Below are 11,346 nucleotides of genomic sequence, written 5' to 3'. Positions count from 1 at the left end.
AGGCCCGGGGGCCACATCCGCCCCCTCGCAGGTTTTGATCCGGCCCGCATTTCAATTTAGATTCACAATAAAGAAATAATTCTTTTTACATTTTTGGTGCTTTTTTCGATATTTTTGACACCTTTTACGGAGGTTTATGTGCTTTTATCAATGCTTTAGGCACTTTGTTTTAAGGTTTTGGATGCTTTACTCAATGTTTTCCCACATTTTTGGAAGTTTTTGACACTTTTCACAATGTGTTTGTCACTTTTTCAGACAATTTTGACACTTTTTTGGCACTTTTCTGAACATATTTGTCGCTGGATGTCAATAATCTATATATACACATGTCTGGCCCTCTGGGAAACTGAGTTTGACCCCCCTGGTTTACACCGTTTAGCTGCCAGCATTGTAAGCGTGTTTAATCCAGCTGCTAGCTAACGCTAGGCTAACGAGTGTGGTGTAACTAGCGCCACGTGCAGCAAAGTGTCTGTCGCCGCTAACATCCGTTTCGGAGCATCAGAGAGAAGCGCAGACATATCAGAGGCACCGAAATCTGCGTTGCTATTCGGTCCGGTAGATACCGGTCATTAAGGCACCGGGTCTCGGTACCAACCCTAGAACCAGACATTAGAGAACTGGTTGTTGATGTGTCTCCGTGGTTACAGGTTTGGAGCTTATAGAAGCTCGGGGAGCTGGTGCTGGGGCTTCCTTGGTCAGAAGATACAGGAAGGGGTCCTCTCAGGTGTGGTACTTTGGATCCAATGGGAGTTTCCTGACGCCCAGGGAATATATGGAGGCTCATTGGGAAGATATGGAGGCTCATTGGGAAGATATGGAGGCTCATTGGGAAGATATGGAGGCTCATTGGGAAGATATGGAGGCTCATTGGGAAGATATGGAGGCTCATTGGGAAGATATGGAGGCTCATTGGGAAGATATGGAGGCTCATTGGGAAAATATGGAGGCTCATTGGGAAGATATGGAGGCTCATTGGGAAGATATGGAGGCTCATTGGGAAGATATGGAGGCTCATTGGGAAGATATGGAGGCTCATTGGGAAGATATGGAGGCTCATTGGGAAGATATGGAGGCTCATTGGGAAGATATGGAGGCTCATTGGGAACATATGGAGGCTCATTGGGAACATATGGAGGCTCATTGGGAACATATGGAGGCTCATTGGGAACATATGGAGGCTCATTGGGAAGATATGGAGGCTCATTGGGAACATATGGAGGCTCATTGGGAAGACCGGTCTGGCGGGATGTTTAGCTTCAGAATCTCATCTCTATATGATGATGGGTCGACAAAGACTTTCTCCATGATCAGGTCCATCAAATCATCTACATACCCTGTACACACACACACACACAAAACCAAAAAAGTGAATCACTAGTACCATTTACTAGACTGTTCAACAACTGTTCATATATTGACATTTTGCACTTTGTATTTTCTCAGGTATTTAATATATTGTTTTGTATTTTGGTTTGGTTTGAGTATGTTTTGGTGTTTTTGTTAATAAAGCCACAAATTAAGCACTTGAAAAGCCTCCTCTCCAGTCATTCGTGTGTGTGTCTTTAGGTTAAGTAAGTTTGTTTTTGTTCATTGTGTTGACAGTACTGTTGCAGTACTCTGTGTCATGTACCAGACTGATGTCATGAAGTGGTGTATGTATGACACGCCAATCTGTATGCCATTATTGGTGTTTTATCAAGACGTATACTCGCTTTGTAGCGTGTTTATCAACGCCATTTGGCCTCCATTGACTTACATTACCTTTGTTTGCATGTGAACTGACGCCGTAGCGAGTAGTATGAAAGGGAGTAAATCTGCGGAGGGAGGTTGGTCGGGGGGGGGAGGAAGGGTCAAACAACACAGGACCTTCACCCAGGAGACCGGGGATCAGGTCCTGTGTGTGGCGTTTCCTCTCTCTCTTGTTTGTGTAAAGCCAGCCCTGTTCTTCTTTTCCTAAACCCAACCGTAGCTTTCTTCTCGCCATAACACGGCAAGACGGCGGTAACACGCCATGTGGCGTGTAGGTTTACGTTCGCTGTATACAGCGTAGACACACACGCAGATAGCTGGAAATGCGTCCAGATAACACGCCACTTGGCTTTAGGAAAGTGGCGTGTATGTTTACGTGAAGTCATGATGTCATGTTGCATGTAAATGTTTATGTTTATGAGTGGAACAAAATAAAATACACTTACTGAATGTTGCCTCTGTCTTCAGCGGTCTGGCTCGGCTCTCTCCCGTCCTGGATTTTGGAGATCTCCGTTTGAGAAGAGGATCCCCTGACGATGTTGGGGCTCGTCCTCCGTCAGCATTCTCGTTATAATGCAGAGCAGCCAGGTAGAGTCTGGGACAGGGACAGGAAAATCACACATGAAAACAATAACAAGACATGGGACAATCTTCTCAAAAGGTAAACCCAGTTTAAGGTACCTGCACAGCGTTCCCAGGTATGGAGAGACCAGGTCTTTAGGAGCGAACTGCAGGACGGTGCTCTGGAAGGCCTCCCAAGAGGACGCCTGGTAGTGGGGGCTGAGCTGGGCGATGTCCTTCAGGACTGACTTTCTGGTCAGCTCCTTCTCCAGCCTGTCGAACGCACGACTTCCTGCCAGACACAAACATGATGTAGTAGAGCTGCACCCATTACGATGTTCTAGGCCCACCTGCCCACACAGATTTCAGATTTTCTAACCACTTTACAGCACACACAAATAGTTTGTTCTTTTCTTTAATAGAGCATTTTTTATTAAGAGAACATGTGTGTGTTATGGATGTATTAAGAGAACATGTGTGTGTTAAGAGAACGTGTGTGTGTTATGGATGTATTAAGAGAACGTGTGTGTGTTAAGAGAACGTGTGTGTGTGTTATGGATGTATTAAGAGAACGTGTGTGTGTGTTATGGATGTATTAAGAGAACGTGTGTGTGTGTTATGGATGTATTAAGAGAACGTGTGTGTGTGTTATGGATGTATTAAGAGAACGTGTGTGTGTGTTATGGATGTATTAAGAGAACGTGTGTGTGTGTGTTATGGATGTATTAAGAGAACGTGTGTGTGTGTTATGGATGTATTAAGAGAACGGATGGCAAGAGAACGGGCGAATGGATGGAAGGAGGAACGGGTGGAACGGCAAAAGAACGGATGGAAAGAGAATGGGTGGATGGAGAATGGAAGAACGAGGAAAGGAAGTAGGAGGTGAAAGAAAGGAAATAGAAAGAAATGGATGGAAGGAACGGAGAAGAAGGAGGATGGAGGAAAGGAAGGAAATGGATGGTGGAAGGAGGAAGGAAAGAGGAAAAGAGAACGTGGATGGCAGTGAAAGGAAAAGAGAAGGAAAGAAGGAGAACGGAGAACGGACGGATGGCCTGGATGGGGAAGAACGGATGAAGAGAACGGTGAAGAGAACGTGGATGGCGGAAGAAGGAACGGATGGCGGAAAACGGAGGGAGAGCGGATGGAACGATGTATAACGGATGAGAACATGGAATAGGACGGTTGGCAGGAAGGTAACCCGCATGAAGAGGAACGGGATGTAAAAGAACCGGAAATAGAACTTTGGGTGGCAGGAACGGAAACGGGATGAGAATGAAGAAGGAAGAATGTGGTGGAAAGGACAAGGAAAGGAATGGATGGCATAAGAGAACGGAAGCAGATGAAGAGAAGGAACGGATGAAGGGAGGAAAGTGGAAGTCGGATGGATGGAGGAGGGAGGAAAGGGAGGAAAGGAAAGAGGAATGGGAGGAAAGAGAATGGAAAAGGAAGGGAAGAACGGTGGTGGAAGAGAAAGGATGGCAATGCGGGAAAACGCTGGAGTGGATGGAGGAACATGTGGAATGCGGATGGAGCAAGAAGAGCGGGATGAACGGGGTGGAAAGAACGTAATGGATGGTGGGAAAGAGAAGGGGATGTATAAAGAGGAACGTGGATGGAGGTGGAAAGACTGGGAAGAGACTGGAAACGGGATGGAGGAGTGGAACGGAAAGGGATGGAGAACGCGAACGATGGATGAAAAGAAGGAAGGAAGGAACGTGTCCTTGGAACGGGGTGTTTCGCGCGGATGTATGAGAACGTGTGTAAGATGTGGATGTGAAGAGAACGTGGTGGTATGGTAGGAGGAACGCGGGTGTGTGTTTGGATGGATAAGCCAGGAACGTGGATGTATTAGAGAACGTGGGAACGGAGTAGAGAACGGGTGTGTAAAAGAGAAGGTGGTGGATGGATGTATAAGAGAACGGTGTGTGTCCTGGAGATTAAGAGAAAGTGTGTGTGTCCTGGTATAAGAGAACATGTGGATGACGTAGAAGAGAACGTGTGTGTACATGGATGGATAAGAGTGGGGAAGGAGAGAAGTGGTGCGGTGTATGGATAGTAGAACGTGTAAGATGTAACGCATGAGGAGTAGTGTAATGGATGTATTAAGAGAACGGAGGAGAAGGAGGAATGTAATGGAACGCGGTGTAAGTAGGCGGGATGTATTAGGAAAGTGTGTGTGTCCTTGAGAAGTGTAAGTGGTAGAACTTGTGTTATCAGTTGATTGTTAGCTGGTGATTTGGTTCTGTGTGTTCTTCTCCTCCTAGCCCGGTTATATTCCATATAATAACTATAGCTGAACGCCCTTGCTCACGTTTGTATTTTATGTGCATTATATTTACATGCTACAGCAATTACAGTGCATTAATAGTGGCTTTATTGTTATTATTTGCTAGCCTATATATAATTCCTATACATTGTGTATGGTAGCCTTTACAGTCTTATTTATTTACAGCATTTGACCGGCATACATCAGACTGACCGGCCAGTCGCCGGTCATGGCCAATCAATTGAAAATCGGCCAATTCCGGTCACCAGCCGGTCAATCATGCATCTCCATATATTATACACACATACATACATATACATATACACATATACACAATACATCATATCATATTATTGGTAATGGCCATAATTCCAGCTAATAAATAGAACCAAACCAGTTGAAAGAAACCAACCTGCTGAGAGCCATTTCCTCTTGTCCCTTGTGTTTCCGACTGTATGGAGGCATTGTGGGAAGAGGGGGTCCTGGTGTGTGTGAACGTCCCGTACGTGGTTGAGGAGGGAGGTCCATTTAGCCAGTCTCTCCGGGCCCGTCTGGGACGACGCAGCGGTCCAGTACACGTGGTTCCTGATGGCTGGAATCCACCTCTTCACTTTCTCACAGCCCTTCTTTTTGGTCATTTTATCTATTTTCTTTGAAAGTCCTACAAATCAGAATAAATATATATATATATATATTTGTTTTTTTCAATAACAGTTAATCCAATATGAAGGTGTTGTCATGAATCTTGATGTGTAGACTCGCCAGGTATCGGCCTACAACGTTACTACAGAATACATTCAGCAAATATTTATGCAATTTCCCAACATGACATCATGACTTTGCGTAAACATACACGCCCACTTCCTAAAGCCAAGTGGCGTGTTACCTGGACGTATTTTCAGCTATCTGTGTGTGTGTCTACGCTGTATACGTGGAGTGTTATGGCGAGAAGAAAGCTACGGTTGGGTTTAGGAAAAGAAGAACAGGATTGACTTTACACAAACGAGAGAGAGAGGAAACGCCACACACAGGACCTGATCCCCGGTCTCCTGGGTGAAGGTCCTGTGTTGTTTGACCCTTCCTCCCCCCCCCGACCAACCTCCCTCCGCAGATTTTCTCCCTTTCATACTACTCGCTACGGCGTCAGTTCACACGCAAACAAAGGTAATGTAAGTCAATGGAGGCCAAACGGCGTTGATAAACACGCTACAAAGCGTCTTGATAAAACACCAATAATGGTATACGAGTTGGCGTGTCGTACATACACCACTTCATGACATCAGTCTATGATTTCCCCTCACTTGTAACAAAAGGAACTATACTTTTCTCCATGTGCCAGACATCGTAGAACTGGGGGATGTTTTCCTCCCTCAGGAACTCCTGAATTAGCGTGTGGCGGTCGGTGACGATGTAATCGATGGTTACGCCTCGTGCAGCCAACAAGGCCAGGCTCCTCTTCAGGCCCTCCTTCTCCATGTGTGGGCTCCCAACCTCAGCGCTCTGTCAGAAGAAGCATACGCATTAGGGCTGGGAATCACCACAGGCCTCACGATGCAATATCATCACGATACGATATTATTATTATATTATTAACTTCAAATTTTTCCCAATTTCAAATGATGTCCCCAAAAGGAAACTTTGTCAACATCTGTTTTATCTAAAAAGATACATTTCTCTGTTTGTTCATCTCACTTCAATTTTATTGCTGCAAAATGGGATTGTCAATCAGACAGACTGACCAACACATATATAATAATAGATCCATACTTGGCGTCTGTATATCGATACAGTATTGCGATACTATACTGTATCGATTTTGTTCCCCCACCCCTAATAAGCATGGATCCATATTTAAAAGGTGTGAGATTGGCTAAATGTATAACAATAGAACAGTAGAATGTGATTGGTCCGGCCCACCTGAACCAGCTGGACATCGACTACAGTGTTGGTGCTGAGCTCCATCGTGGTGTAGCTGACATATTTTGGACAGTGGCCTGTGGAAACATTGGCACAGTCTGGTACTGAAGTCTGTGGTATGTGTTTATGATAGTCTACGATGATAGATACTATCAAACATATCAGTGTTTCCACACAGAGACTCATTTGTGGCGGTGCAAACAACACCGGCCGCCACATATTGCATTTCATAATTATTATTTTTTTTAACGCTATTTAAAACACGAAGCGTATTCATTCATTCATTCAGCTGCATTTCCCTTCCCTGCTCTCCTCCGTCTCCCTGTGTCTCATAATAACACACACACACACACACACACACACACACACACACACACACACACACATACACACAACACACACACACACACACACACACACACACACACACACACACACACACACAGCACCACAAATTGCGTTCTACTCTGTGGGAAACACTGCATATTCTAGTCTTAGCATTTCCAAAAAGGTACCTGGAGAGTGGGCCCTCATGTCCCCCCCCAGTGGGACTGAGTGGGCCCTCATGTCCCCCCCCAGTGGGACTTTGTCCTGTTGGCTGAGCTGCTGCAGCATCACCTCCTGGGACTTCCTCCAGCTGTGGACTACAGCCGGCTCCACAAACATCCTGGCATACCGACAGAACGTGTCATACGGAAACATCTGCAGACGCATGGCCTTGAACACCTGATGGTAGACCAACACCACATCAGCTTGTTAGAATATGAAACATATGCCATCTTCAACGATGGAGCACGCTCTTCTTTAAGCCCCTGACCCCCCCAACCAGACGGCTGGCCATCAGCAGTAAAGCCAGTCGGACTGACTGCCTCCCCGAGTTGGTCCAAAAGTTCCTCAGAACTCACCGAAGAGACGAGACCTGATACGTCTCCATAACAGCAGGCGGCGCTCATCGGTGTTGTCGCCCAAAAAATGAAAACCGGCAGCTGATTGGACGAACGCGTCACATGGGTCTGGTTTCTTCTTTCTTACTAAAATAGTTCACGAAACGTGTTTCTGCAAACATGTGAAGAGAGAAATAGGCCGTGCAGTTCCTGAATCTGTCTTCATCTCAGATCAACAAAGGTCAGTTTAGAAGACTTTACTCAGATTTTGAGAGACGTTCGTCACGCTAACATAAGTGCACTGATTCGCTAGTCAAGGGCTAGAACTCCACCAATCAGATTGGTCATTGAGTCCGACTGCCCGCCCTCCGACCCAGCGAGTCAGGTCGGCCCAAACGAAGGCCGACAGCTCGTCTGACTGACGACGGCACGGGACACACCGAACTGACTCGAGTCACCGACCTCGCCAGTAGAGCTGGGCAATATATCGATATTATATCATATCGTGATATGAGACTAAATATTGTCTTAGATTTTGGATATCATAACATTGCGATATGACGTACAGTAAGTGTTGTCTGTTCCTGGTTGTAAAGGCTGCATTACAGTAAAGTGATGTCATGTTCTGAACCTACCAGACTGTTGTAACTGTTCTATTATTCACCTTTACCCTCTTAGTCCTTATATCCACATGACTGATGATTATTGATCTAAAATCTAAGTTTGAACATATTTTGTTAAAAGCACCAATTGTCAACCCTAGAATATCGCCGCAATATCGATATCGAGGTATTTGGTCAAGAATATCTCGTGATATCTGATTTTCTCCGTATGGCCCAGCCCTACTCGCCAGACTGTCAGACGGACCATTACCAGCTTGGTGTGTCAGGGCCAACACTCCTTCTCCATTTACCTTGTGAAGTGTGGAGAAGGAGGCTCCGCTGAGGTAGACTGCAGCAGACAGCTGGACGTCCCCAGCTGGGGTCTGGTCCACGAGAGGCTGGCTCCTCCACCTCCGGGAGGACTCACAGTGGCTGCACAGCTGCTCCACTGACACCAAGGTCCCGAGCCTCGTGGTTGTTACAGCACAGGCCCGCTGGCACCGAGCACAGCGCTCAAACAGCTCCATCAGACAGCTCTCATACACCAGGTACTTCCTGCTGGCCTGGGGGGGGAGGGCAGCATCTCTGGGGGGCAGTTTCAGCAATAACCCAACACTCTCAGGAAAGCTAAATATAGTGTGTGTCTGTATATCTGAGTGTATCTGTGTGTGTGTGTGTGTGTGTGTGTGTGTGTATATATCTGAGTGTATCTGTGTATGTGTGTGTGTATATATCGGAGTGTATCTGCACGTGTGTGTGTGTGTGTGTGTGTATATATCTGAGTGTATCTGTGTATGTGTGTGTGTATATATCGGAGTGTATCTGCACGTGTGTGTGTGTGTGTGTGTGTATATATCAGAGTGTATCTGTGTATGTGTGTGTGTGTGTGTGTGTGTGTGTATATATCGGAGTGTATCTGTGTCCTGTGTGTGTGTGTGTTGTGTATATATCGGAGTGTATCTGTGTTTCTGTGTGTGTGTGTGTGTGTGTGTGTTATATATCGGGTATCTGTGTCTCTGTGTGTGTGTGTGTGTGTGTGTTATATCGGGTGTTCTGTGTTTCTGTGTGTGTGTGTGTGTGTGTGTGTTATATATCGGAGTGTATCTGTGTCTCTGTGTGTGTGTGTGTGTGTGTATATATCGGAGTGTATCTGTGTTTCTGTGTGTGTGTGTGTGTGTGTGTATATATATATTGGAGTGTATCTGTGTCTGTGTGTGTGTGTATGTATGTGTATATATATATCGGAGTGTATCTGTGTGTGTGTGTGTGTGTAGTGTGTGTATGTGTGTGTGTGTGTGTGTGTGTGTGTGTGTGTGTGTGTGTAGTGTGTATTTGTGTCTGTAGTACTGCAGAAATAGAGCAAACAAACTGAAAACTGATGATCTACATTTAGACAAAGACATTTCTGTAACTCACGACTTGACTGTTGACTCTGTCAGAGCTGAGGCTGAGTCTGCAGGGTCAGAGGTTGGGTCCGGCCCTTGAGAAGTAATCATTGAGCTGCCCTGGAGAGGCTCCTCCCCTCCTCCTCCTCCTCCCTCCTCCTCCTCCTCCCTCCTCCTCCAGGCGAGGTCTCTTAGATGGTCTCTGTGTGGCTGTTGACCTTAGAGGATCCAGTGGGGCTATGAAGGGCTCAGTGCACGTGCCAAAGTCCTTGCAGGACACAGTAGTCTGGACAGCTATAACAAAAGCATATTTTCTATGATAACAAGGCATTCTTAGGAGTAAAACATTACACAGTATACATTCAAGCCCTAAAGGCTGCAACAGCTCATTGTAAGGGTGGCAGTAGCTCAGTCAGTAGGGGAGGGGGTTGGGAACCGGAGTATGGTGGTGGACTGGTAGCTGGAGAGGTGCTAGTTCACCTCCTGGCAGCCCCCCACTCTGACATCTCTCCATTAGTGCATGTAGAGGTACTGAGCATGTGTGTGTAGTTCAGGCCTGTGTGTATTAACAACAGAGTGAAAAATCCCCTTGCGGGATTAATAAACTATACGTTATTATATTATTATTATTAACACTTGATCAAAAGCAATTTGCAATCGATAAAACTACAAACCTTCACTTTTGTAATGTGGACGAAGAGTCCTAGAAGAGAGCTGCGTGCCAACATTCCTTCTTTTCGGGGGGTCAGTCTGGCAGCCGATATCTTTAGTAGCTGGTAACGGTAACGATACACTGGCCTAGAAAAAACAGACATGACATCAGCTCCATCTCACATGCATAACGATGCCAACAGCTACATCAAGCAACAAAGGGATCACTAATAAATACACTCCAGGAGAAGAAACTCGTGGCTTGGAGTGTAAATTGTGCTGTGATGTCTCAACCATACACTCCTGTTGCCCTGGACAACGCTAAAGGTCCTGACCCACCGAGCCGATAACTGTTTGCCTTCATTTAGGCCGACCTGACATGTTGTGTCGGAGGGCGGGCAGTCAGACTCAATGACCCGTCTGATTGGTGGAGAGCTAACCCGGTAACGAGGAGCGGGATGAGCGTGACTAGAGTCTCTAAATCTGATGAAGATCTGTTAAACTGACCTTTGTTGATCTGAGATGAAGACAGATTCAGACACTGCACGGCCTAGTTCTCTCTTCACGTGTTTTCAGAAATGTTTCGGTGAACTATTTTAGTACAATATGAGATCGTGTTCTGAACGAGCCGCCATGATGGTCGGGGAGAAGCCAGACCCATGTGACGCCTTCGTCCAATCAGCTGCCGGTTTTCATTTTTGGGCGACAACACAGATGAGCGCCGCCTGCTGTTATGGAGACGTATTAGGTCTCGTCTCTTCGGTGTGTTCTGAGGAACTTTTTGGACCAACTCGGGGAGACTGATCAGTCCGACTGGCTCTACTGCCGAGGGTCGGCCGTCTGGTTGGGGGGTCAGGGCCTTTAGGGTTTGTATGTGGAGACTAGGGCTGGGAAAAAATCGATTTGATTTAAAAATCTAGTTGGTAGGTCAAATCAATTCATATTTTCAAAAAATCTATTTTTTTGATTTTTTTCTCCCCCTCTTCAGTATAGTGTACATACATTTTGCATTCGCCAAATCTTCCTTCGGGGTTTCCGTAGCACGCTCCCTACGGCGCAGCCCTCTGCCCCTCCCCCCCCTCCCCCGAGGGCAGCGCATGCATACACAAACAACATGGCAGATACAGCCGGCGAAAGAGAGCAGCTCCTTCCAAAGAAATGCTCTTCGACTTCAGTCGTGTGGAGTTGGTTTGGATTTACGGCATCTGATGAGGAACAGAAAACACCTCGATGCAAACTGTCTTAAGGCTGTTGTTGCTGCTGGCAGCAGTACGACAAATCTGTTTCAGCATTTAAAGCGAAGACGTGGCTGAGAGGGAGAAGTGTTGCCT

At 46.2% G+C, this 11,346-nt stretch overlaps 1 protein-coding gene across 3 annotated transcripts in view; it reads right to left on the bottom strand.

The window, feature by feature from the left end:
* The window catches only part of LOC120562391, an 11,104-nt gene extending 1,607 nt beyond the window's left edge, over positions 1 to 9,497 (bottom strand). Inside the window, exons 1-10 of one of the 3 annotated variants that reach the window (XM_039806111.1) lie at positions 9,396 to 9,497; positions 8,291 to 8,564; positions 7,061 to 7,219; positions 7,009 to 7,027; positions 6,494 to 6,570; positions 5,878 to 6,076; positions 4,989 to 5,237; positions 2,431 to 2,602; positions 2,196 to 2,344; positions 1 to 1,334 (exon numbers count right to left, since the gene is read on the bottom strand). The exon at positions 1 to 1,334 is cut by the window's left edge and continues 1,607 nt beyond it. In XM_039806111.1, the coding sequence (XP_039662045.1) occupies positions 1,222 to 1,334; positions 2,196 to 2,344; positions 2,431 to 2,602; positions 4,989 to 5,237; positions 5,878 to 6,076; positions 6,494 to 6,570; positions 7,009 to 7,027; positions 7,061 to 7,219; positions 8,291 to 8,564; positions 9,396 to 9,475 (1,491 nt within the window). In that variant the 5' untranslated portion in view covers positions 9,476 to 9,497 and the 3' untranslated portion in view covers positions 1 to 1,221. Of the gene's footprint in view, positions 1,335 to 2,195; positions 2,345 to 2,430; positions 2,603 to 4,988; positions 5,238 to 5,877; positions 6,077 to 6,493; positions 6,571 to 7,008; positions 7,220 to 8,290; positions 8,565 to 9,395 lie in introns of all 3 variants that reach the window. The other 2 variants (XM_039806109.1, XM_039806110.1) reach the window with 2 other exon arrangements.
* Between the last annotated feature and the right edge of the window lie 1,849 nt (positions 9,498 to 11,346).

The sequence above is a fragment of the Perca fluviatilis genome, chromosome 7 (genome assembly GCF_010015445.1).
Source record: "Perca fluviatilis chromosome 7, GENO_Pfluv_1.0, whole genome shotgun sequence".
Taxonomy (NCBI): Eukaryota; Metazoa; Chordata; class Actinopteri; order Perciformes; family Percidae; genus Perca; species Perca fluviatilis.
This window is presented reverse-complemented; position numbering and strand designations above follow the sequence as displayed.